Source organism: Gymnodraco acuticeps, unplaced genomic scaffold, assembly GCF_902827175.1.
Source record: "Gymnodraco acuticeps unplaced genomic scaffold, fGymAcu1.1, whole genome shotgun sequence".
Classification (NCBI taxonomy): domain Eukaryota; kingdom Metazoa; phylum Chordata; class Actinopteri; order Perciformes; family Bathydraconidae; genus Gymnodraco; species Gymnodraco acuticeps.
The window spans coordinates 289,064-317,022 of NW_022990929.1; the positions used below are offsets into that span (position 1 = coordinate 289,064).

The 27,959-nt window shown below is 40.9% G+C and overlaps 2 protein-coding genes across 5 annotated transcripts; one reads left to right on the plus strand and one right to left on the minus strand.

The window, feature by feature from the left end:
- Nucleotides 1-634: 634 nt before the first annotated feature.
- Nucleotides 635-24,447, minus strand: LOC117558156 (lysine-specific demethylase 2B). 4 transcript variants are annotated; one of them, XM_034234168.1, is made up of 21 exons: nt 24,240-24,447; nt 23,456-23,600; nt 23,237-23,315; nt 23,053-23,099; nt 22,300-22,478; nt 22,082-22,188; nt 20,831-20,924; nt 20,257-20,410; nt 19,998-20,113; nt 19,425-19,551; nt 18,170-18,570; nt 17,785-17,871; nt 12,899-13,129; nt 11,234-11,377; nt 10,858-10,944; nt 10,406-10,744; nt 9,293-10,323; nt 8,643-8,806; nt 7,395-7,556; nt 3,583-3,801; nt 635-2,670 (listed from the first exon to the last, which is right to left on the minus strand). In XM_034234168.1, the coding sequence occupies exons 1-21, from the start codon at nt 24,282-24,284 to the stop codon at nt 2,489-2,491; spliced, it is 4,140 nt and encodes a 1,379-aa protein (XP_034090059.1). In that variant the 5' UTR covers nt 24,285-24,447; the 3' UTR covers nt 635-2,488. The 4 variants fall into 4 exon arrangements, with proteins under 4 accessions (XP_034090059.1, XP_034090060.1, XP_034090061.1 ...); XM_034234169.1 differs by having other exon boundaries at nt 10,406-10,741; nt 24,240-24,284; XM_034234170.1 differs by having other exon boundaries at nt 9,293-10,320; nt 24,240-24,284.
- orai1b (ORAI calcium release-activated calcium modulator 1b) lies at nt 24,318-27,718 on the plus strand. Its single transcript, XM_034234179.1, has 2 exons — nt 24,318-25,200; nt 26,447-27,718. The coding sequence occupies exons 1-2, from the start codon at nt 25,087-25,089 to the stop codon at nt 27,002-27,004; spliced, it is 672 nt and encodes a 223-aa protein (XP_034090070.1). The 5' UTR covers nt 24,318-25,086; the 3' UTR covers nt 27,005-27,718.
- Nucleotides 27,719-27,959: the final 241 nt, after the last annotated feature.

Below are 27,959 nucleotides of genomic sequence, written 5' to 3' on the forward strand. Positions count from 1 at the left end.
TATATTTTGGAATGTTGAACCTTTTTATTTTGGGATAATGATTTATTAGATTCAATACAATGCAGTACTACAAACCAGAAAGTAAAAAGCTGCTTTTCATTTGTAAACGGCTTGATTTTGTTCACTTTGACAGTTGAGTGGTTGGCATTTGGTTAATTGTTACTTTTCTGATTTGCAGTGTTTCTTTTTATAATTATGTTTTAATTTAATAGGGCCCCTTCTTACTTAAAGGGCCCTATTATGTTCATTTTCAGGATTCATATTTGTATTCTGTGGCTATACTGGGACATGTTTACAATCTTTTAATGTTCAAAAAGCTCTTTATTTTTCTCATACTGCCTGTGCTGCAGCACCTCTTTTCACCCCGTCTGAAACCAGAGCCCAGTCTGCTCTGATTGGTCAACTGCTTAGATATGTCCCGCCCCTTAGCCTATGATGTACAATGTGTTGGCGCGCTAGCAAATAGAACGAGGTGTGTGGGAGAGAAACTCCCTCTGTAGGGAACTTTGGGATGTTTGCCTTTGCAGACCATGTACATGCACAAAAACCTATACAAGACACTATAGGAAAGAGAAACCCCCCAAAAAGCACAATAGGGCCCCTTTAAACAAAAGGCTTCAAATGCACACAGCTCAGTATTTAAAATGAATTTAATATCTGAAAGGTTGACTTAACTTTTCCTAGAGGCTTTACATGTACATTATGTACAGATTTACAGTTACTAAAATGTTCATGGAGACATAGTGGTTAAGTAAAACAAATAAACAGATAAAATGCAAATGTAAACCCATCCTCTGAAAAACAAACACTATTGCAAAGTTGCTTTATCTTTAAAAAAAGTTTTTTTCAAGAAAGATGCGTACCTATCAAACCATTATTGATTACTAAACATCTTTTTAAATAGCAAAATTATCGTTTTTTTAAATGGCTTCAAAAACTATGATGAATAAATGTGTAATTTGTGAAAAGGCTGCTGTCTGACAGCATCGGCTGCAAAGTACTTTATCTTCAGATGTTTAACTAAATTAAAATACAACTTTAAAGCATGATTTAAAATGAAAAGTCAGTGTCAATAGTGGTCTTCAGTATAATCTACAAAATAAAACAATCAACAAATCCTATTTTACTTTTACATATGCACAAATCTTTTATGAAATACGTTTTTATTTTGCAGTTTCTTCAAATGGCAAATACTGAATGGCATCGGGCCATGATCCTGTCTCATATTTTACAAAAAATAAACAGTGCTTTTGGTTTTTTAACAGGATTTCTTAACCTTATGTCAGAAGCTGGTGTTCGGAGATGGATGGCTCACTGGAATGATTTATCGATAATTGCTTTACATCTTCTAAATACAATATTTTGCCCTTTTGAAAAGAACAGTATTCTGCTCACTTTGCTCAGATGTGTGCGGTCAGGGGAACATTGAAACATACACGATACATTTCTTTACACATTGCACTTTTGACAAATAGGAGAAACATGTCTTCTATAAGATTTTTGCAAATGTGATATATTTTCCTGGACTTTGTTGTGTCTTTATTTCCAGAATAATTCACCTCTTTTTGATTATATGGAGATAATGACTGGAGTGATTATATTGTTACACAGTTACTGAATCTATTGACTGTGGTGTAAGCATATTTCGTTGCTGCATGCGGAGATAAAGCGCTTCCTTTCACAAAGCCCCAGTAATACTAAAGAGTGATGTAGACTGGCAGAGACGTTTGTTTGCAGGTATGTGTTAATATAACCCTGATAACTAGAAGCTGTTAGCAGAAATAGCCAGACATTGTTGAAAAAATATGCTTTGTACACTTTATAGTGTATGTGTGAAAACATTCATGTATTCATATTTACTGTATCAGTGCAAATGGTATCCTTATACGGAAAACAAAATGTACAGTACCTTAGTCCGAACAGAAACGGGGCACATAATAAAATATAAAAAATACAAACACAAGCTACCATCCTACGTTTTGGCAACATATAATTGGAACTTTGCCTCTCGACAATAAAGAGCGTAACAGTAATGCCGATTGATTATCAATTCCAATGGTCTGATACTGTACAGTGGTGCATAAATACTGCACATAAATGTATGAAACACTTTCTGATACAAAAATATTACTCTAATGCAACAAACTTTGCATTTGAACAAAAAATAATCTATAAACACAAAGATAGTCATGATACAATACATAAACAATCAATATATAAAGAAATAAATAATTTATAAACGGGTGCAAACAACAACAGAAACATTTTTGCGATATTGCCTTAACAGGACAAGATTTCCATTTTTTTTTTTTACATTCGGGCTTAGCAGCACAGCTTCCCTTTTCATGGTTTCACAGAGACAGACAGACGGTCCTGGTGTCTGTTGAGTCGTCTGCATATGTTGACGAAACACAGCGCCGTTCTCCACAAGTCATCTGCTGCCTCCGTGTGGACAGTAGTTGCACTTGTTAAATGTCACAGTGTGCTCCTAGCTGATCTTTTGCAGCAGTTTCTCCTCTATCAGTTCAAACTGCACGCTGACGGACATTTCTGCGATGAACTGGTCGCAGCCCTCCTTGGTCACCTGCTTGCAGTATCGCAGGTCGATGTGACAGACGCTCCCACAGCGCTTGAAGTAGGTCAGCGACTGGTCAGTGACCCTGTTACAGACTGCAGGGAGACACCGTGTTAGGAGAGAAGGAACAAATGGAGTATAACGGGTCACCGATACTGACAAAAGATATGACATGCAGGGGTTAATCAACACTCTAGGATGTGAAGCCAAAAGGTTCTCTATGGTGAGAACTGTTTGACACAGAAAGCCAAAATGCATTTGCCCCTCAGCTGCTTCCATAATGGCTCTCTAATTTAATGCTTTTCACATTTGATTGTATTGCTGGAACAAAAGTGTCTGACTTCAATCTTTTTAGCATTTGTGAAAAAAATACAACCTCTCTGAAATAGTTTCAACAGAAACCCTGATCAGATTTATTACAGGATTGTACTATTGGACCGCATTATGTTTACTAAGGAGTGCATATTAACTATTGCACTTAACCACAAAAAAATGCAGGTGTATGGATTGATTTATGTTTTTGAATCCACTAGAGCTGTAGTTGAGAATAAAAATAACTAATGGCAAAGAAAACCGACAATAAAATAATTGCCATTATTTCAAAATCAAAATATTTGAATGCCAAAATGTCAGAAACTGCTTTTTTCAGCATTACAAAAGTAGAGATTTCCTGTTTTTCCTCTGTATATCATATCAAAAATAATATCTTTGGGTTTTGGACTAACAAAACGACTTTGGGATGCTTTACTGGAATTTTTGTTTGTTAACCTTCTATTGCCACAAGGAAGGTGGAAGGTAGTAAACTTCTTGAAAAACTAAGCGCATACTTTGTTTATGCAGGATTGTAAATTATGTTGTTACCTTAGAGGAAAATGTTCCAATTGCATCTATGGAATTGATGTATAGATTTAATGGATCCACTATTCAATTAGGAATGTAGAATTGAGCCACTAGGGGGAGCAAGTCAAATGCAGGCGGACTTACAGCCAACCACGACTGGCTCCTACCTGACAGGTTGATGTCAGTGAGCGAGTCTCTGGTGGTCGTCCCGGCCGCCGTCAGTATGTTGACCGACTGGTCCGTGACGTGGTTGCAGTAGCTGAGGTCCAGCTTGGACAGCGAGGGCATGTAGCGGATGAGGAGGCGCAGAGACGTGTCCGTGATGTCCAGGCCCGCCAGCCGCAGGACCTCCACGTTCCGCAGCTTACTCCTGTTGTCCAACTGACCTGCAAAGTATCGAAAAAAAAGAGGATGAATAAATTATAATTCAGTTTATTTGATTTAGCCTTGCGCAAAAAAGGCAGTCAAAATGGCACATTCTGTTATAGTAAGTTCCTTCTAAAAAAAAAGAAAGAAGCTTTGTACACTTTATAGTGTATGTGTGAAAACATTCATGTATTCATATTTACTGTATCACTGCAAATGGTATCCTTATATGGAAAACAAAATGTACAGTACCTTAGTCCGATCAGAAGCAGGGCACATAATAAATAATATAATAAAATAAAAAATACAAACACAAGCTACCATCCTACAGTTTGTAACTTCATCTTGTGCCATTGACCGCTATTGTTCAAAAACTATTTTCCCAACATCACTGAGCCACTGGGTGAAATGTTCCCTCCTTAAGAGAAACAAGGACATGGTACTTTATTTTGAGTTAATCCCACATAACTGAGGTTACCTACTATAACCCCAGCTTCTATGAGTATTGGCGCAGCCCTCTAAGGCTATCGCTATTGGGTAATCCCCTGCGCACTCGTGCAGCACTGAAACACTTGTAGTCCACGCCCACCCGCAAGGTGGGCCCCACCCTCGGGCCTCCTTCCGGTATAAATAGGAAGGAGGCCCGACAATCTGCTCCCATACAAAATAACTTTTCTTCAGCTATTCGTGGAGCCAGTGGGGCCCAGCACTTAGAGGGCTGCGCCATTTACTCATAGAAGTTGGGGTTACAGTACGTAACCTCACTGGGTCCGCCCGGCACTAGAAGCATAGACACACCTGCTCAATAACACCCCCTGCCTGTTGTGCCATGCGTAATGGCGCATCACCGTCCCTGGAAAATAGCATAACATGAATATTCTCCAAGGGGGACGAAGGCTGGGAACAATACATACCCGCCGCTGTGAGAAGTAGAGACGAAGGTCATACTTTGTCCAGCGACAAAAGAGGGGGAACAGCAGCTCCCTGCGTGCAGACAGGCAGGAGAGCGCCCAGCTGGTTCTCTGACGTCACTCACTCTGACCAGGCACTCCGTACAAAGTGTGTCAGAGAGCATTGAGAGACATCTCTCAAATAAAAATGAATAAATGAACAGGGGGAAGACCAAGATGCAGCAGTGCAAATGTCTTCCACTGACATTCCTCCGTGCAAAGCTGTGGAGGAGGAAATTCCTCTGGTGGAGTGCGCATTGATGTTCTCGGGGGATCCACCCCAGAGGAGACATATGCCTGTGAGTGTGACACAGCCTCACACAGCCAGTATGACAGCCGTTGTGCAGATAGAGGTTGCCCGATCGAGCGTTCTCTATAATGCACAAACAGGCGCTGAGAACGGCGCAAGGCAGTCGTGCGCGCCACATAGCCTAGCAAGACAGCGCGCGCACAGGACAGAGGAGATGAGACGTGGCTTCTTCCTCCGACCTGTAAGGAGGGGGGAATAAGCCAGCCAGGGTGATCACTCTTGACCTAAAAGAGTTGTGATGACCTTAGGCATGAAGCCGGGTTAGGGCGTAAAACAGCTGAACTGCCATCTCCTTGGATCCGGAGGCATGACGGAGCCACAGAGAGAGCAGACAAATCACTCACCCTTCTCGCTGCTATTAGAGCCGAAAGTAGTACTACTTTGGCTAATAACAGTTTAAGGGGAACCTGATCAGGTTCAAATGGGGCTTTGCTTTAGTGCACGTAACACCAAAGCCAAATCCCACTGAGGCGCCAGTGTGCGTGACACATGTCTGAGTCTCCATACTCCTCGCATACAACGGCTGCTGCGTTCTGCGAGCCCCTCTGTTAATTTCGTCGGGAATATACATTGCTCTGATGGAGAGCAACGTGTGTGCGCGCCCAGAACAGCAGCCGCCTGGCTGCGTTCAGAAGCTGCGCAGATCGTACTCCTCCCTGGCGATTGAGGTAGGCTGCTTCCATAGCCATGGTCTGTTGTCTGTGCAAATCAACACATGTCTGATTGTACAGAAACAGGGCGAAGTGCTGGAATACTTCCCAACCGGAGAACAGCTCCAGCACATTTACCTCTGACGCACGGGGTCGATGCGCGGGCGAATGAACCACCTCTGGAGACTCCCAGGGGGATCCCCACGTGACCAGCTGACGTCATGCTGAGCAGCTGTATCACGGAGAGGGCCTGCGGGATGTGACACGTCGGAGAGGGAGCTGTCAGTTCCTCCACTCGCTGCCACGAGAGCCGCGCTCTGCTGGCTGAGTTTAATTCCACTCCCAGATAAATGGATATCTGAGATAGAAGAGGACAGCTCTTCTTCAATTCATTATGAAAACCCAGGCTTTGACAGACATCCTCCCTGGAGCGAGCCAGCAATAGCAGGTCGTCCAGATAAAACCACATCCTGGCGAACACATTCCAGCATCTGTTTGATCGTCAGCATATGTTTCTCTCTTTTTGGAACACTGACAGATCAAGGATGGGTCTCACTCCCCCGTTTTAAAAAAAAACAACCTGATTTTCCTCCCTTTTGGAAAAAATGCCTTTTTCAACAGGAGTTCCTGCAGCGCTGAATGGAGCGCAAGACACTGTTCCTGGGATGACAGGAGTGTTTCTTGTATCCCATGGAACTGCGGGTGGAGAGGCTTCTCTGAGATATGCTGTAATGGTCGTCATGGTGACGAGCCACGCCCTCGCCCTCGCTGCTCGCGGGCGCAGTGTGTGCATGCTACCTGCTGGTCTAGAGTCGCGTACGCATGCTCTGACCCCAGGCAGGATTCGCATACTGCTGTTATCTCTGCTGGTCATAACTCATTATGAACCCAGAGCCACATGAGGAACAATCTCTCACACAATTGTTACTCATGTTTACTCTGCAATTGAAGTGTCTCTTGTGCTTCAGTAACGGTGTGCTGAAGAAAAGAGGGAGCAGATTGTCGGGCCTCCTTCGTATTTATACCGGAAGGGAGCCCGAGGGTGGGGCCCACCTTGCGGGTGGGCGTGGACTACAAGTGTTTCAGTGCTGCGCGGGTGCGCAGGGGATTACCCAATAGCAATAGCCTTAGAGGGCGAAGCCATATACGAAATAGAACCAGAATGCTATCATCACTAGAGGACCAATATAGTAATAATCCACAGCTAAAAATAGTCGGAAATACACGCAGCGCTTTTCCTATGTGAGTAACTTTGGCAAAAAAACTGCAGAGCTTCTACTGACATTTTAAATATAAATGTAATGCGTATATTCACTCTGAATAATTGTCATACTACTCCCTCTTGTTTTTAGCCACTGAAGCCTCTGAAAAGACTAATAACTATCAAGACAATCTTTTAAATGTTTCATGAGATAAACATTTCTTAAATTATTCCAACAAATAGTTTGACAGTAGTTCAACCAATATATATATTAAAACATGTTCAGTCTTTAATAGTTGATACCAACAAATCTAACTCTAAATCTGCATAGATGTCTTAATTCTTTGTAATACAATTCTCTTGTGTTGCTTTCTCACATAAATAAGACTATGTAAAGAAATATGCTACATCACATTTTTCCATGTGTCTATTCTTTGTATGCATGTAAGGGGTTCTGTCAGAATAACTGTTTTCCACAGTGTGTGTGAAGGCAGGCTGGTACCTGGTCTGTTATCTGTAGGAGGAGACAGCAGGTCCCTCATCTGGGCGTCTTTCAGTCCCTCGACCCACTGAACATCCAGGGTCCGCAGGAGAGGACAGCTGGAGGTGCAGAGGGCAGAGACCGCCACCCAGGAGCACCCTGACAGCAGGAGCACCCGCAGACCTGACGGGACAGGAGGACAAACAGGACCTCAGGTTAGACACTTTTTACAATAAGGCAGGAAATACACAACGCTGGAATCAGGATGGTCAGCAAAGCCAATATTGATGATGTTTTAAGCTAAATCTACCGATAGTGGATCCTGTTTGAAATTGGCGATGTCAAATATTTATGATCTTATATCCTGTGGTGTGTGAGGAAGGATAATTATTGTTACATGTCATAGTGTGGGGTCTCTCTCATTTTCAACATTTGTTAGGGATTTGCAGAACAAGTATTGAAGGGTCCGCCTGCCTACTACTACTAAGCTACAATGCAATGCTTTTCTGTAAGTGTCACAAAGTCTCTTCTATGTGGCCACAGGAAGCTTCCCTGCAAACTAAATATAATGCAGACTCACATTCAGTCTGTTGAAGAAGGTGACCTATTTTTCAGCTTCTCCCGTCCCCAGAGTTTTAGTTAAACTGAGCTCACACAATACACTCACACACACAGTGAGTACTTTTATCCAATTAGCTGACTGATCCAGCAGAGACATTTAGAAGAAAAAAAGAAATCTTTATTCAGGAGTCTCTGGGGATATCATTATCCAGTTGGAGGAGCCATATGGTCACATTTGGGAATTTAACTAAAAACTGCCCATGCAACGTAAACATATACTTTTTTCATCAATTCTATGCAGACTACATCAGTGAAAATTGGTGAGTAAGAACATACTTATACTGAAAGTTTATAAAAATGTAATGGTTTCCTCATATCTGTAAATTGGGAATCTGGGGACCTACTGTATAATTGGGAACAATTACTGCGTGAGCTAATGCATAAGGGTTGGTTAGGTTGAATTTAGTTAATTATACTTTTCTTCTGGAACCAACCAAACTCATATAATTATGTAGTGAGATGAAATGTCAAAGGCCATCAGATCTTACTCATGTATAATGCATCAGTGGTTTTGATCACCCATCTGTTTCTTGTGGTATTTAAAAACACACCAAGAGCCCGCTCATCTTCCTCCAAAATGGTCTGATTTATTGCCTTTTCATTCAAACTCAAACCTAATGCATTGTTTTGCTGGTTGAATGTATTTACCTGGCAGTCTGTTGATGAGCCAGCTGAGTTGTTTTTTGGAGATGTTGGTCCAGCTGAGGTCCAGAGCCACCGGCTGCCTGCGGATGATCCCGCTCAGCATGAGAGGAGTGATGGACTTACACCGGTTCAGATTGATGTGCTTCCAGAGCCTCTTATCGCAGCACCTGGTGAGAAACACAGCAGATATCTAAAGGGGCCCTATCATGCACATTGTTTCAGGTTCATACTTGTGTTCCTACCGAGACATTTCTCCATGCTTTAATGTTCAAAAAGTTCTTTATTTTTCTCATACTGCCTGTGCTGCAGCGTCTCTTTTCACCTTCTGTCTAAAACCAGAGCCAAGTCTGCTCTGATTGGTTAGCTGGCCGGCTCTATTGTGATTGGTTAACCACTTAGAGATGTCCCGTCCGTACAATGTATCAAAAGCGATAGCCAATAGAAGCGCGAGCATAACATAGTGCTATCACTATGTTCCAAAAGTAAACAAAGGAGTCCAATTAAGGCGTTCAAGCAAATTTGACCATTTACGTGCACAAAAACCTATATAACGTAAAGGAAAGGGAAAACCCTCTTATAGAGCCTCTTCAATGTAGAATGAACTGTGGGATACTGTACTTGTGTTAAAACTACAAAGGGCATCTGAAACTCACCATCTGTTCCACGTCCTGCAGACACGCATGCACACACAGAGATCTCTGTGAGTCAAGTGACTGAAAACCGTCATCCACATCTCCCTGCGCATCACGTGTGTTTCTCCGTCGTTCAGCGAGAGTCTGTCCGGCGGGGGGCTGATGGGAGGAGGACGGATCACATGGCGCTCCATTTGGATGCATTTTGGCGGGGACCTGCAGGGGAGTGGTCGGGGGCATATCGGTGTAATCTGGGTGCCCCTGTTCCATCCGAGCGGCGAGTAACCATGCGTCGTGTCGCTCCCCTCTCGCCCCCTGTGTGGCAGCCAGTCCCCCAGATCACTGCCACCGTTATTAAGAGGCCATCTTGGCTTTTGCTCGTCCACCTCGTTCTCAGGCTCGGTTTTTACAGGCCTGTGGTTTTGATTGGCCAGACTGTCCTCGGTTTTCAGTGGCCGCCTGTTTTGATTGGTCAAACCCTCCTCCATTTTAAGGGCCCTGCGGCTCTGATTAGTGGAAGAGTCCTCTGTTTTTAACGGTTTGCGATTCTGATTGGTCATTGAGTCCTCTTTCTTGAGTTGTCGTCGGTTGTGATTGGCTGAGCCGTCCTCTGTCTTCACCGAGCCGTGGTTCTGGTCTGCTGCCTTGGGAGTCTCCTGTTTGAACTCTTTGCTCAGCTCCTTGTTGGGGAGCCGTCGTCTCTGATGGCGAGCCTTCAGCTGAGCATCTCCTGAGTCGCTGCTCGGTCCCGCTCTGGGAGAGTTTGTGGTTTGTTCACTTTCTCTGATGGCAGAGGTTCTTATCAGGGGACTTAATAAGACCTTGGCTTTGTCCTCTGCACTGCAGTCTCTCTCTTTTTTCACTGTTTCCTCTCCCTCCTCATCTTCTTCTTGGTCCTCGTCGTCATACTCTTTTTTCCCCTTTAACTGAATCCTTTCCAAAGAAAATCTATCTCCTTCGTGATCTACCTGATCATCTTCTTCATCATGATCATTCTCGGTCTTGATGTGCCGCTTGGGAGTCACAGGGTCATCCGGTTTTGAGAGTTTCTTCTAACAAAGAGTATAAACACAGATCAGTTACAGTTAAGACTTTCATTTGTTTAGTAGTGTATTCAACAGATAAGGGTCTTGCCTTCTTTTTTACAATGACAGGTTCATCATTGGTGTCAAAAAGTTTCCTCTTTTTCCTCAGTGGGTTGTCCTCAATCCTCGGCCGGGGCGTACCATCCAGAGACAGCAAGGGGGGGCGTTTCTTCTGTGGCTCGTCATCTTTCCTCTTAGGGACTTCCTCCCGCTCTGCCTTTCTCTTAAGAGCAGATGTGGCAGTCAGAGCAGTCACAGTTGCTGTTGCGACTGTCGGCGAGTCAGGTTCGTCTTTTGAATCCCGGTTTAACCGCGGCTCCTTCAGTAGAGAGCCAGGAAGGTTGGACGCGTACTTAAATCCTGGCCCCCTTTTTTGCTTTGAGGCCAACAGGTTAGAAAAACAAACACAACTTTATTTCTCTGGTTCTGAGTTTCTGAGTCAACTGATTAATCATCTAAAGATGCAGACACATACAGAATGAGGTCCATAAAGACACTTACTTTCCCTGTCTTCCCAGCATGGTTGCACTTTGGGCACTCCCAGCAGTTGGGCAATTCATCATTGACTACTCCGTTTGAATCTTTTACCTGAGGAAAGGAGCACATAGAGGAACAGATTTAATTGTGCTTTTGTGACGCATGATGTGACCTATTTTAACTCAAAAATCTAAAGAAAAGTAATATCTTATTTCTGTAACACAATGAAGTTGTGGACCAATTGTGTGGTTTGTGGTTATCAAACATACATTTGAAGTTGACCATCAAGTTTTTTTCAAAGATGCACATGTGGGTTTGGCTGCATCAATATCAACATATCAGCTACACCTGCTCTATCCGTCTGATATTATTGAGTACATACTAATGTTGACTAATTTACCTTAAGACAGTTAGGATGAACAATCTCATTGCAGATGGAGCACTCCATGAGCATGAGGTTAAACTTCTCCTCCTCTTCCTCCACTGTGTCCTCTTTCCCTGCCTCTCCACAGACGAGACACACAGCGGTGTGGGGCAGGACAGGCTGCAGACAAACACAAAACAAGAGGCTTGAAGGTAAGGCTGTTGCTTAAAACGTATATTCTTTCAGTCACAACTGTGATTGATGAACTAGTAAACCCACACCTCCTCACAATACTGTCTTCTACTCATTCAAAGTTTGATTACAATGTTGAGCTCAAGTGAGTGAGTAACCATCTGCAATGTTTTTGTACATGCTACTTGTGCATTAAGGATGAGATGTATTTTGTTGTTGCTTTTCTCTTGATTTAATCCCTTTTTACTCTTCCACAAATCATTGAAAGTCATGTATTTCATACTTAATTCTATATGCATTATTGTATTCATTTAATGCATTATGTCATTACCATCTTCCAACTTGTTTGTTTATTTAGCAAACAAACTAGTGGCCAACATATGGGCTAATTTGGCACTCCAGGTTGCGATGAAGTGTGGCATATACTCAGTCTGACTACTGCTCTGAAGCAGTATTAGGGTAAGTGAACATCCAGAGCGGGTTAAGCATATTGGCATATCTTAAAAGTGGGACACAGTTGCTAAAGAGCTTTGGACCGCAACTGTGGTTTATTGGGACATATGCCAAGTCCTTTCACTCCCTTGTTTATCATGGTCTATCATCCAAAATGAATCTTTGTCTGTATGCAGTATGATGCAGAAACAATCAAATATTTATTTTATTAATCCATTCTCCCTATGTGTCTCTGTCCATGGTGCTGAAACATTATGACATCATCTTTGTGTCTCTCTCCCTGGAACACTACTACAGCTGTTACTACTACTACTTACCTTGTTAGATTATATATTAATGGGGTCTACTCGCACATGGCTCACAAGATAGAGGTTGCAACTAGGGGGCGGATTGACCCTGAATAAGGAGACCATCACATACCATCCTACCCTTTGGATATGCAAGCCATACTAAACAGCAGCTGGCTTGCAGGACTTTCAAAGGAATCAGTCTGACAGTAGCAATGAAAAGGCTTCTTTAAATGTAAGAGATGGCATCCGGGGGACTGGCAGCTCAAGAGGGTCAACTACTCTGCTTGTGGGTTTGTAATCCACCTTTGCGCTCTTTCGACCCTAATCAAATACCCAATTTGGCCTGATGTGAAGAAGAGCTTTGTTGACTATCCACACCTTCAAAAGGGAGTTACAGAAAAGGCATGAGTAGTACTACTGGTGCAGGGTTAGTCGCTCTTTACAGGGATGCGTAGTTTCAGTGTAGTTTGTACAGAGGACAGAGTGTTGATGCAACACATAAAGAGAGACAGTGAAGAGTTTCAAGTCATCAAAGAGAGAACAGATCTCTTTTTCTCTCTACCTGTGCATATGTGCCTGTAATATCTGTTGACATATTAACATTTATGTCACAAAATATTAAGGTTGTCTGATGTTTCCTGTATCACTGTAGTAAAGAGATATCATACCGACATGAAAAAAGTTATTTTCGTCTAATCTGACAAATATGCGCATTTCACAGAATGTCAAACACTTCCTTTAACATGATGTTTTTGAATGGACTTACTGCAATGCACTGCCTCATGATGCAGGACTGTTTCATGCGGCCCGGCCCACCAAACTTCTTCATGTCTTTACAGAAGTGGCACTCTCCACACTCCGTCCGCAGGCATGCCTCACACTTCCGGCAGCGCGTCCGCCTCCTCCTGGCGCCAGATGTTCCCCGACACGCTGACAGCTTGACTGCTGAGGCAGGAGAAGCTGCCATCTTAGGTTTCGGCCGGTTGGGAGGCCGGGGCTGAAGGATAAAGAGGATACAGTGTCAGGTAACTTAAATAACAAGGCAACAAATACTTAATAAACAGGCGTCTATAAATAAGTTTGCTGATAAAGGATACATTTATGATTTTACAAAATATTGAGCAATAAGAAGATGCTACAGTCAAAATATGCTACTTGAATATAGGTGTGTGTCATTTAAACAGTGATGTTTTCATGTGGTAATAGTGTGAAGTGGATTTTAAGTATGGATGTGTCAAGACCCTTAAAGGATGCTTTATAATCAGCATCTCAGAATATACTAAATGGTCAACAAACTATTATCAATTTGACACAATAATGTTATTGAACCAAATTTCCAATTTGAGTAAATAAGTAAAAAAAAAAAAGAAGGAAATTAAGAGCTTCTCAATTCATTGTTTTGACTTGCATTTCATTTAAAATGGTCATAGCAGGGCTCAATAATATGAACTTACAATCATGTTGTGTAATACGAAAAAAATATCTGAGCATTCTATTAAATTCAACAGGGGTCAGTGACATGTGGATGTAGGCGGTAGGACCTAAACCTTTCTTGGCTCTGGGTCAATAGTTTCAAACACAGTGGAATCAATATATGCAAATGCACACAATACATACTGTATTATCCACAAACACAAATCTGGTCACACTGTGTACAACCATACCATTTTTCACGGCTGTTAAAGCACAGGCTCGTGGAAACAAACACATCGAGAATGTCCCTGGAGGCATCTTTCCAAATGTAGCACTTCACTTGCTTGCATGTTCCTACTTCAAAGAGAAACTGCACTTATGGCTACATTTCACACATGGATCACGAGGAGCCTTTCTTCTGTGTTAGAGGGCGTGCAGACTGATTTATAACAGTACACATGTAATCTGCTCTATTTAATAGAACTGGGTAATGGAGATGAGATGCCTTTGATCTCCAACATTATTGTTCCAGTGTTAAATATATTCTGCTCCTTCTCAGGCTCAGAGCCCAACCACAACAATGTATTCTGAACATGAAAACCACATCCGTCAAGCGTGCCATGTGAGAAGATATGTGGCAATGTGTGAGATGAAATAAACAAAGAAGACGGAGTGCAAAAAAACACTGCAGCTCTTGGAGAGGAAGATCTGATTTCTTTAGTTACATCGGCAGTGCAGATTCTCCTAGCGTCAGCATAGCAACAGCCACGTCCCATTCCCTAACAGTACAGTCTATGACACACAGACGTGTAACCAATAAGAGCTGTAATGAGACTCTCCACCAGAAAATAGAAAGAAGGCTCAATTTGAGCCATATTACTGTAATTTATTCTAACAATAGCCATGAAATAGACTGAAATAGACAGTCAGATATGTGGTAACCAGACAGGATTAGAGTGAGATATTTGAGGTGGGGGGGGGGGGCTAATGCAGTCTGCTGTTTTGGGGGTATTCGGAGGGATTATAGGCGAAACACGCTGCACTGAGACTATATCCCAGAAAAACACACAGTGCCGTTTTTAAACCCCATGATGTGAGTCAACAGGGCAGAGTTATGATCCATTTACTGATGTCAGATCACGTTAAATAACCGGTAGCTGTGGTATGTTGTGTCTAATTACACGTGTAACTGCAGGTGTAACAATAACATGAAAGGATACTTCAGAAAGATGTCCATATTGTCCCCTAAATCCCCTCTAACCCCCCCTTCTGTCTGTACAGTCAGTGATCTCTGAAGCAGACATGCCTCTGATGCTCGGAATGTAATGGCAGGAGAGGTTGACAACAACACTGTCAAATGAATAAACTGCCTCTCACTCAGTCTCAGGGATTTTAGTATTTTAAAAACACATACCCGTGTCCTCGGTACAGGGACAGCAGAAGTAACCACCACAAGTATCCTTGCCTTTTCAAAGCTTATTCAGCTGGGACACATTATGAGAAGCAGACTTTATTGTTCATTGACACACACAGCCTTGGAGCCTTGTAAGCTACTGTGGAGAAGAGTGGAAATCAATTACTGTGGATATACTTAACATCAACTTAAACACACATTGACGACAGTGCATGCTGTGCACAGACTGCAGGAACCACAACGCATGTGTTTTCCTCAAAAGCAGGAGGAATTCAAAGCAGATACACACAACACTGTGCATACCATAAATAGACATGAACACCAGCCAATTTCTATGTTTCTTAAATAACTGTTAGTAAAATCCATGATTTCTCTCTTCTTCATCTCTAGGAATAAAACGTGTTAACAATTAACTTGGCAAAAAAATGGGTTCACAAGTTCTGCAAGGGATTAGTTTCCTGTTGAGCTTTAGTGGTAGCATATGTTGTGAAGCTGATGCTGCACAAAAAACACAGCTCTAGTACACAGTAGTGTGTAGCCAAGATTTTATAAATGGCAAAAGGAAAGAGGAACAAGTCTTATAACTCTAATAAAACCTCTGGAGTGGATAGTTGCTGATGACTGTATAGTAAACAACAGCAACTGGTCTGGTGCTAGATGCTGAACTGTGACTTTTGGACTAGACATCTAAAATACACAATCTAAAAAAAACGTTTTTCAGCCTGCTGTGGACATGTTCAGATGGCTGTGGAACAAAAAAAAGTGCATTTTACATGACAAAATAGATTAAATGTGTTGTTATAAAGCAAAAAATAAATCTTTAGTTTGAGGTAAATGTTTTTAACATCCATATGCAGCCGCTTAATTAACATGGGGGTTGGTTAATAAGAAATATTCTAATTTACAAAACACATTTCTCGCTGTGTAAGCAAGTCTCATCTTAGATTATCCCAAACCATATTGAATATTCCTTTCGTAACGACTGCTTTCTCAATAACACATAACCATTTGTGGGTCACACATCTTCCAACATGCATATCTGGTGTTTTGACAATCCAACCATGAAAGATTAATCTCCATCTACATGCATTTCCATTCCTCTGCTTCTCTGCTTTGAAACAGCCAATAGCAGCCCTGAGGCTCTGAGCTATATAAACACAGCCTGCTCCTGCTGCTGGTTTCACCTGACAAAAACACACAAGCATGCACACACACGCAAGCGGCAAACGCATCTAAAAATAAACAAAGGGGCAACAATCAAAGACCAAGCATTAGAATAAATCAATGCATTTCTCTCCAGGTAGCTTTTTTCCCCCTCGCTGCCCTGTGATGCTGCTCACTGCTCTGTCTGGCAGCAGCATTCCTCTGGTGGCCTCTCTGTAACAGCCTGCAGGGGTTTGGTGTGCTAACCTGCTCAGAGTCTGAGTCGTAGTCCTCATCGTCAGCGCTCAGCGACATGGCCATGGCTGCTTTTCACGCACTGTCCAGCTCACAGCAAACTGACATGGCTGCAGTCTCCTCCTCCTTCTACTCGTGCTGCTGCTGTCTGGCCTACAGCCCACCCTCCTACTCTAAAGCTCCACAATACCACAAACAGATGTAGGAAACATAGACAAGCCTGCCTCATTAATATGGATATACTCCCTGAAAAAAGGGGAGGGGTGTTTGGGAGCGCGGAGCCAATGGGAGGCTGCTGTGCATCAGAATATGTACTGTGGCTGTGTGCCTGAATCCAATGAGGAGAGAACATGCAAAGAAGGTGCTGTCATATTCATGATGGGAATAACAGGGAGGGGAGAGCAGGCTCCGCAGCCAATGGAGCCAGATGGCATCTCATTACAAAAGGCAAACACAAAGAGGCCCCAACACCAGCAGCTGGCCTCTAGAGGGACGGGGGGGGGGGGCCAGAGGGGCAATAAAACCAACACAAATCACCTCCGCACATTAAATACAACACATCCCATCCAGCCAACTACTGTTGAGGTATGCTACTCACGTCATGCATATGTTTAAAAAATATATCATTAATGAATATGTGTATGTAATTATGAAAATAATAAAAAATAAAGAACAGATAACCTCAATATTGTGGAGCGTACACACATGCTTTAATAAATAAAATGTACTTTTTATGTATGTTATTTATTTGCCTGAGCATTGTTTTTTTCCACCAACATTATATGTTCAAGTTTTAGCATAAAAGCCTGGATTTGTGCCCTATTAGGGCCTCCGGCTCAGATCAAAACAACATGAAATCAAAGATTATTTTACATAAACATTAGTGTTTACAGCTATTTAAGTATAAAAAGATCACTATATCACATGGACTATGTGCGTGCGTGTGTGCGTGCGTGTGCTTGATTGCAGGTGCCAATCTGTTGTCATCCCAATCAGGGCTTTAAATACTCAGCTACAAATCCACCAAGCTGTCAGATTGTAGATTGTGTTACACAGTTTGTTGAATGTTCTTGCCGATTACTAAATACTCCATTAGTTTATTTTGGTTTCTAACTACTGTTTCCTGATCCTACAGTCATCCTGCCTGTCTCCTGTCTCCTTCCCCTCCTGGTAAAAAAAACTCTGCATTCCTGTCTACCCTCTCCACCTGGACCACACTCCAAAAACCTTTCAGGTGAAAAGGTCTGAACCTTTAATGCTCTCTCACTTTACATAATATTACGGTGATTGTTCTTTGGTATTGTTTGATCAACTCAAATGTGTGTATCGAGTGTCCATTAACTTTATTTAATAGGCCTAAATAAAGATTACAAAGAAGTACGCAAAAACAATCAGAAAGTCTCAGAGTGCAGCTGACATATTCTTACCTTTATGGTTTTCTTGGGCCAGTACACCACAGGAACCCCAGTGATGGCTAATTTTGGGTCGTCATCGGCATGTTCTTTTAAGAGAACCTAGACAACCACAAAGAAGAAACCTAAATTAAAGGACGACTCGGCTTAAAGTAGTACATATACTCAGAGATGAAAAAGGTCATTAAACAAGAAAACTCACAAATTTAGAGAAAGAAAAATAAACTTAAATATTCAGTGAATGAACTTTATGAGTTTTTTGTCAATGGAGCAAATTGCCAGACTTTTTAAAGTTGGACCAACCTCATCACACCCTAATTGACCCTAATACACTTTTGTTTTCATGTGATATGAACAGTATACATTGTGCAAATTACTGTGTCCTCTTTTTGTTTCCTACCTTCATGTCTTCCAGCAGGGCTTGTGGGTTCTCTATTCCCTCTGGAACACATTTCTTATTTTCAGGGAGCGACTCCAGCTTCTCAACCAGTTTCCTGAGTCCGCTCAGTTCGAACTCTGTCAAATGTGTCCATTTAGTCACAGACTCCTCGGCTGGGGAGTCAGAGGGGGTTTGGGGGAACTCTAGAGAGGTGGAGCCGGGGTTACAGCTGTCCTCAGAGTCCACAGATAAAACGGCTTTGAGGTGCTGGCCCCTCCGGTTGTCAGGAGAGATGGGTCCGTCCTGAGCGCCTCTCTCTGGTTTCTCACCATCCCTGACCTGAGTCTCACATGAGTCCTCGTTCAGGTCCTGGATCCTGGAGTCAGAGGAGGGGCTCTCTGTGTTGACCTTTGTCTCGTAATCTAGCAGGAAATACAAGATAAGTTTATCGGTTTTGGAGTATGGTGATCTGCTTTATGAATGCCTCTGACCAGTGCCTAAAGAGTTTGGATACTGTGTACCATTGTGCATTACGTTTTATTACTGGATATGGATATCGTGTACACCACTGCACTTTGTATGCTGCTGCTAATTGGCCATCTTTATCTGCACGCAGACTTCCCCATTGGTTGGGTTTTATATACAAATCACTGCTTGGGCTGGTTCCCTCTTATATTTGCACATATGTAAAAAACAAAGTCTATATGGCCTACGCTCCCAATATTTTATTCAGATGCTGGTTCCTAAAGTGAGAAGGTAAAAAAGCGTTTAAATATGCTGCCCCTTCTGCCTGGAATAATGTACAGAAGGAGCTGAAACTGTCAGATTTGATCACTATGGCGGAGTTCAAGTCCATATTAAAGGACAGAGAACAAGAATCCATTGGTCGATGTGATTGCTCGTATATCCCATAATTGAAGTCGTTTCTTTTATTTTGCATATTGACTTGTTAATGTGCCATTTTATTTGTGTTTTATGACCACTGTATTCGTGTGCCTCTATTGTTTTGTGTTTATTTGTTGTAACTTTGTTCATGCTGCCCTCTTGGCCAGGTCTCTCTTGAAAAAGAGATTTTAATCTCAATGAGACTTTTACCTGGTTAAATAAAGGATATATATATATATATATATATATATAAGATGCATTGTCAGAGAATCATTGTATCTGGAAAAATTAGTTGTATGATGAAGCAAGACACTGAAACGGCATTCATGACATGCCCCCTCTTGGGTATTTCCAATAGTAATGAGAAGTTACACTACTTGATCTCACTCACCAGTTGGTACAGGCTCTTTGCAGACCTCCCGAGATAAATAGGAACGTTTTGTGAGGCAGTGCAGATATCTCTCCAGGACATACCAGCAAATCTCATTGTAGAAGGGAAAACGGAATTTCGAATTAACCTGAAAATAGAGACAAAAATATTCAGTAAGTTTAAAAACAATGAATATTAACATGTATTTTTTGTATTGATTTTGCCAATGTTAAACAGTGTTTCGTCAAACTATTGTAGTACACAGTCAGTGACCCCTTTCAGCCCATTTTCTGTCTGGAGCTACCAAACATCTTCCAACACACAAATAATTGCTTTTCGGCACACACATATCTTCCTGGGTTTTCAATTTAGATTTTGTGTCACTCACAAATATTTCACCCTTGACTCTTTACCCTTATCTCTTTTTCAATCTCAACCGTTTCCTCCTCCATCACAACTTTTATTCTCCTGTCTATATCTATGAACTCTTCCCCTGCTTCTCAGAGAGATAGATTTATCCTGGTAGAGATCACTTTATAATTCGATGCAGGCCACAGTTCAGCTACACAATGGAGAATGCAGCCAGACTCCTACCTTAGTCCTATTCTCTATCTCATGGATGGTAAGCTGCATAGGAATGTTGAAGCTGTGCAGAATATTGCCTCCAAACACCAGTGAGTCCTCTGGAGTGTAGACAGCATGGATCCACCCTTATTAACAGAAATAACAAAAGAGATAAGGAACACACAGGATCCATGCAAATATGGTATTCAGGTCAAGTTTGGCATCACTGTCCATTGAAGGGCAGCTAATCTTTCCTGCTGACTTCTTCAAAACCACCATGCCAACACACCAGATGGGATGAAGAAGGTGTATCCTTGCTTAAGCTCCACTCTCTGGCATCCGTCAGCTCGGTCTCCCAGGAAGATATCACTCTGCTTGCCTGACAGGACCCAGTCCTCATAAAGGGCAAGGTTATGAGGGGTCGGAGGCACAAGCCAAAACACCTGAGGAGAAGCAGAGTGTGTTTTATTTTGAGGTTTAGCTATCCACTCTGACCAGAAATACCTGTCCTTCATTTCTCCTCTTATTGTCCAAATGAAAGGTAAACCAATAAATGAATATATGTTGGAAAAAAAATTGATATTGTATAGTAAAGAACCCCCATTTCCTCCAGAAAAAAAAGATCAAATTAAAACTTAGCCTTGTATTGAAAAAAGAAGATCCCGTAGGTCATCATAAAGTAAAACAAACAATGACTTAGTACCACAAATAAAGACAAAGAATCTTGAATTAATTACTTAGTATGGCATAAATGTCTCTGTATCTGAACATCATACATGTTTCCAAAAGAATAACCTAGTATATTTTAATACCAAGTCCTTATTTATTATATATTCATATATAAGAGATGGAAATGAACGTACTTTTTGTCCTTTGAATACGTGATACCAAACAGAGGTTCCACCGAAATCAATGTGGAAGTCTGTATAGCAGCCCTTTACACTCATCAAACAATACCTATAGCAGAAAAAGAGATAACCATAATTAAATACAATTACATTTTACAAGACAAGTCGATTGTTAAAGTTAGATATGTAAAACAGATCTAAATATGAAAAATAAAGCTGATTGATTGATTGATTGAAAAGTTTATTAACAGCTTGTATATTGGGTACAGTACAGTACAGCTCAAAACATACAATTGTTAAGGGGATGCAGACCAGAGAAAGACTTTCGTCAGCTCAACCAATTAGAAAGCATCAGGTGTGTTTAACTGAAATCTACAGCTACTAATGGAAAACACCAATAGAAATCACTCACAAGAGCACTAGAGTAGAGTAAATGGTTCCCAATGGGACATCGCTCCTCTGGAAATTAATTAAGGAATGATCAGCACTCCAAGACATAAATGAATCAGTAATTTAGCTTAATCTGAGCCACTCTTCTTTATTTTTTCCATAACGGTGTGTATATAAAAAAAAAACATGTCATTCATCGGACAAATTATTGTTTTTAAATGGAGAGCTCATAAACAGCGGAAAACAAGTCAAAAATCACCCAGCTAATGTAAAACTCAGCCTGATAGGGTACCGAATGGTAACATTATGCTAGATAGCTCTGCTTGAAAGCTACAGCGACCAAAAACACGTTTCCTATTATTGCATCAAGATAAACAGCCTTCAGAATTTTTGGGTGCTTTATTTAAATCATAATTTAGAATTTATAAATATCAACATAATTGATAAAAGTCAGAATAGGTATAAAGGGGTACACAATTGGGTAAATGTCTCTGTTTAATTGCATGAAATGTAAGGAACTTAGGAAAAAATAAGCTTTTGACTCTTGGTATGTACAAATGCTGACAGCTGATTGGCTGAGAGGTGTCTGCCCAGTCACACTACAGCTGTTTTAAAACCACCATCTTCCACTGTGGAAAACTCTGCTGCCTAGCAACAATCAGGAGCACTTACAGGAGACGGATAGCAGCGACTGTATGAAGCACTCTACAATAATAGAGCGATACATGAGACATTCAGATGGGGGGAGAAATCACATTTACTGCCAAGGAGCCATTTTCTTGAAGTATTTTCTGTGAATTGGTTTAGATGTTTGTTTTACTCATAGTTCAGGAGAGGTTTTTGTGAAGACAGAAACACAATGAAGTAAAGTCATACCTTTGCACTTTAGGGTACTTCATGTCTGAGATTACATTGGTGGCTTCTGTTTGGCTCTGTTTCAGATCAGGGGGCCACGTGTTGTCCACCCAGTCCACTTGATCCACCTGAGTGAGCAAAACTGCACCTTTAACCATCAATCACATCGTACAATCTTGAAATACAAGCCCCAGATTTGTGTGACCTTTTATAATATTATACAGAGCGTGTTATATTACCACTGTGGGCCGCTTGATGAGGTTTTCCAGCTTAGTGTGGCTGAACTCTAAGCTGATGACGTTGAAGAGTTTTTCCCGCTCTTCCTCTGGTGTCTCATAATAACGCACAAACTGAGCCATGCTCATCTCAGAGCCTTTCTGAGTGCTCACATCCATCACGTCCACGGAGCGCCGACTGCCTGCAACAACACCCAGGACACCCATAACCTTTGAGCACTTCCACTGTCAATAACATCTGTCTATATGTGTCCACAGTCTTGCATGGTTTATGAGATTTATACGGACAATGTATATCGTTGACGACATGTCACAGATCTCAGATATCATGAATAAGTGGCTCCTAATTCATGTAATTCGTCATCTTGCCCACTAGATGGCGCAACTAAGCCCCAATCATGTTCATTTCTTTCAGGCTTCATTTTATATAGCTAAGCTGTGTATTAATAAAGAAGAACATTGCAATATGAAAAATGTCACATTATCTTATCTTTACATAAAATAAGATAATTAATATATTAAATACCTCTGAATTCCCTTTATTCTTTAAAGTCCGACCTGCCAATTACATGTTTCCTTCTTTCTAAAAAAAACTATAGTAGACAGCATACAAAACATTTATATAACTTTTTATTTTATAGAAAATTAAAGTTTAAACTAAAGCTTTGACTATCAAAAACATTTCCTCTTACTTTCCTATTCCAAATATGCATACATTTTATTTTGTGAGTGTTTGTGTATATAGCGTATACTTACCAACTAATCCTTTAATTTCACTGACTGTAAATTCTGGATCCGGCATTCTATGAAAAAGATAAATGTATGTCAATCAGTTAATGAGCTAAGTCCTGCAATTGATTAAATACATAAATATACATAAAAAAAGATAAAGATTTAAAGTTTTATGTAAGCTGATATTCCAGATAAATGTCTTTCTCACCTGATCCCAAGCCCATCTTTCTCTTTAAAAATGAGTGGGGTCCTGAGAGCGTCCTTTTGCACATATTCATAAGAGAAGTCTGCATTGGAAAAAAGTATTTAAAGTAAAACACACGTATGTTGGTTAAGACGTGCATATTTCCTGCCATATTACAGCTAAATATTAAAAAAACAAAGAGTAACAATAGATTATAATAAAAAATGCTTTGTGCTATATTACCTTTACCCTCCATGCAGAGCACAAATGAGGCGCTGTAACTGTCACTGACCAGCTTTTCCTCCACACTGAAACCTCTGATGTTTGCAATTTCTTCCACATCGGACAGATCCTCGTTTTCATCGTACATCCTCCGGCAGATGGAGCGCTGCCATTGGAAACAGAGTGAGGATGTACATGACACAACTAACACAGCAGACTCTTTCTGTGGTAACTCCCCCCTGTCTCTATAATAAACCACCATACATCATGGTTGAACATTTATTTAATCCAGGGTCAGCTTTTATTTGCCAGGTATTAGGACACACGGAATTTGTGCACTGTTGTTTAACAACTGAATAGTAATAAAGTAAATATAAACATTGAGCTACTATTGAATTATGTATATATTTGCGATAAAAACTTAAACTGTAATAAGGGGTCATATTCCCTTTTTTAATATGTATTAAAGACGCTTTTTTTCCCTTCTAAAATGTGACGTCAAGCACGATAACCATAACCGTTTAACGACACTTGTCCGGGGAAAAGACAGCAGTTGGTACGTTATTCCACAACATACATCTATAATGTTTACAATATTTCACTGTTATAGATGCTGTATTATCTTGTACGCTGATCTATTACAAATATACAATAAATTGTAAGGTCTAAAATGCGGGAGAACTATCTTTTCCTCCTCATTGCCTCTAACTTGTGACTTGATGCATCCCATCGTTTACAAACGTTAGCTTAGCTCACTAATTAGCTTGCTGCCAATCTCACTCCCCAAGATAACGATGGTACACACCAGCCTGCGTCCGGATTCGGCACACGTTTCCACGGCCTGGGCCATATTCTCTTATCAGTGTGATCCAGTCACTCGGTTTCGGAAATGCATCTTCTTCATGCGTAGTGAAGTTAGAGAAACACTTAGCACGCTTTTTCAGGTTCAAAACAAGGGAACCATGTTTTTGTGTGTTACGTCACCGCCAGGAACCAAAACATTGTTGGACAACGTCACGGCGTGTTAGTAGTTCACAGCTTTACAGGCAGCTGGGGTGACAAACAAATAAGAAACACTATGTATCACATCAGATACATCACTGGTTGTTTCTGGCTTAAATCAAATATATATTTTAACCACTACTATTGGACAGTTTAATCTTCTACCAGCTTTAAATAGATAACGTATCTAGTTTATAATCGAAAAAGCATCTATTATTCTATTTTCAGTCATTCTGTAATAATTCATATGCATGGTGTGTGTCACGTGGGCTGCAGAAGGAGTTATTTTAAATTGACAAAAACATAATATCTGACAATAACTACACATTGAACGTGGTAATTATTCGAGAATTAACTAAGGGCTGATTTTTGATAGCTTAGCAGAGGGAATGCAACCGGAAGTTCGCCTCAAACGCGCAGCCTTCTGGGTAATGTAAGGTGCAGGCGGGCGGCACAGCACGCTGAGCACGGAGGGAGGACTGCTGGTGAAAAAATATCTTCCGCAGTTCCGTCAGCTGGCGAGGTTGAAGGTTTAGTAAGTGTACGCTGTTGGCATGTTGAACGCTTGTTTTTGTCGTAACAAGGTTAGGTAACGAGCGAGGTAACTACGCCAGTGCTGCAGCTCTTCCTTTGCTTACAAGAGGAGCGACATGAGTCTGGACGAGCATTCACTGCTTGCGCTGTCCTGGAGGAAGCTGTACCTCAGCCGAGCCAAGCTGAAGGCTTCCAGCCGGACATCAGCTCTGCTTTCTGGATTTGCTATGGTAACATATGTCTCCCAAACATCTTCCTACTTGTAGATTTAGCAGGCATGTATCCTTATGCTGAGCACATTTGTTTGTCGTGGAAAGTAACTACATTTGCTCAAGTACTGTAATACAATTTGAGGTAAGCTACTTGTACTTTTGTTGAGTATTTACATCTGAATGCTACTAGTTTCTTCTCCACTACATTTCAGGGGGATTTTGTTTTGTTTTTCTGCACTTAATGTATTTGAAACATTAAGTTACTAGTATGCATATTATGATTATTCCAAAATATAATGCATAAATCAATTATGGATGAAGATAACACTCAAACCCTTGGTGAATAGACGAGCTTTACAGCAGTTTATATAGTGAGAAATAAGCCCCACCTTTACCTGCTGCATCATTAAAGTGAGGCTGACTGCTTTCTGGTTTTGCCACGGTAACATACTGTATGTCTTAAAAACATACTCTTACTCTTCTGTAGTTAAATCATAGCAAAAGTCTGAACTCCTTCTGCTCAAAATAATCTATAATTTATGAATGCAGTGGTGTAAAGTCAAAACATGTACACAAGCACTTAACTAAGTTACAATTGTGAGGTACTAAACATGAGAATTTCCATCTTTATGCTACTTTTTACTTCTAATCCATGTTATTTCAGTGGAAAATTGTACACTTTTACTCCACTAGATTCATTAGATACATGAATGTACTAGTTCCTTTGCAGACTTAGATTTTTAGTACAAAACAACAAATGAAGATTAAGATACAACTGTTAAGCTCCACCTTTTTATTGTGTTATCTGAAATGGACCATTATGTATGTACTTTTACTATGATTCTTTAAATATATGTTGTATTGCTTATGCTTTTGTACTTTATAGCTACATATGTACAATTTTGAATAGCTAGAGGGTGACCATTCAGATGTTCTTTAAATAGTTGGTAAAGATGGTATTCTGATGATTGTTATGACCATGTGATAGAAGACACATGTTGTGTGAATGGACAATAGAGTTTCTATACTATCTCATGTGATGAATTGTTTTCCTGTTCTCTTACTATTCCTTCTCACTCACAAATCTGCTCTAATGCACTCGATGCTCTATACAATAATGTATATTATACTGTTGATTGTTTGTGACTGGGAATTTGAAATGCTTTATTTGCTCTTACACAGGAGGCATCTGAGCAATAACTTGCTGTGTTTTTAACTTATCTCGTATAATAAAGCTGTTTCCTCTTCTATTCCTTCTTTCCAGGTGGCCATGGTAGAAGTGCAGCTGGACAACAGCTACCCTTACCCCCCTGCTCTCCTCATTGCCTTCAGTGCCTGCACCACTGTGCTTGTAGCTGTTCACCTGTTCGCTCTGATGGTCAGCACCTGCATTCTGCCCAATATAGAGGCTGTCAGCAATGTCCACAACCTCAACTCTGTGCACGAGTCGCCACACGTGCGAATGCACCGACACATTGAACTGGCGTGGGCTTTCTCTACAGTAATAGGTACATTACTCTTCCTAGCCGAGGTGGTTTTACTTTGCTGGGTCAAATTTTTGCCTGTTAAGCCCAACAAGTCCAGCAATAGTACAGTTTCAGCTGGTGTAGCTGCTGCTATTACCTCCACATCTATCATGGTCCCCTTTGGTTTAATCTTCATAGTCTTTGCGGTGCATTTCTACCGCTCCTTGGTAAGCCATAAGACGGACAGGCAGTTTCAGGAGCTGGAGGAGCTTTCTAATCTCACCAGGCTACAAAACGAGCTGGACAACAGAGGGGAGCGTTCCATCCTGCAGTCCCCAAGCTCACATTTCCCATAGTGAAGTATGGTGGATATGTGTCCATGGAACTCTAGTCTGCATGGGATATCACTAAGACAGAAGCCACATTGCTGACTTCTTTTTTTCTTTCGGGAATAAAGATATCTTACCTCTTTATTGTAAATTAACTTACTTAAAAATACTTTTAGGAAACACGTTGGATCAACTGTGAACTCACAAATCTGCTGTGACGCACGGGAAGTTATTTCAATTGTTTTACGTTATTCTGTTGATTGTTTGGACCATGTGATACAAGACACATTTTCGTTTGAACAGACAATCAACATTTATTTTCAATCCTATATTAAAAAAAGCTGTTTCCTGTTCTCTTTCTATTCCTCTCACTTGTAAAGACATATTGTATTGTGAACATTGAAAGTCTTGATTGGAGACTTAACACTGGAGGCATTTCAACCATAACTTGAAATCCTGTCTGCTGCCTGCTGAATTTATTAACCTGTTCATATTTGTTAATACACTTTGGTTGTGTTTTTTTAAACTACAAGGTAACTCTTTACTCTTTATTAACTGTGTACATTTATTGTAATGTTCATCAACTTTTTTTGTAATGCTTGCTGTTAGTGTTGACTGACTCAACAGCTCCTAAAACTACAGTATTATTAGTATAATATATTTGCTGACGTGACGTCAAAACACTATTTTGACAAGTGGCAATCAGAATTTCTAAAATAAATTGAATGTACTATTTGAAAACATTGTATTTTGAATGTTATCTTCGCCGCATACTTTCAAACACTTACGCAAGTTAAACACATCAAATTTAGAATGCTTTCATATTAAAATGTACTTCATGACTTAATGTTATATACTGTAACATGTTAACCATCACCTATGCTGGATAACTAACCAAGCCAGCCCTGTCTCATGATGATTTATCATAATTATCCTCTTGGCTTTTCACAATTTACATTTTTAGAGAGAGGAAAGAAAATTA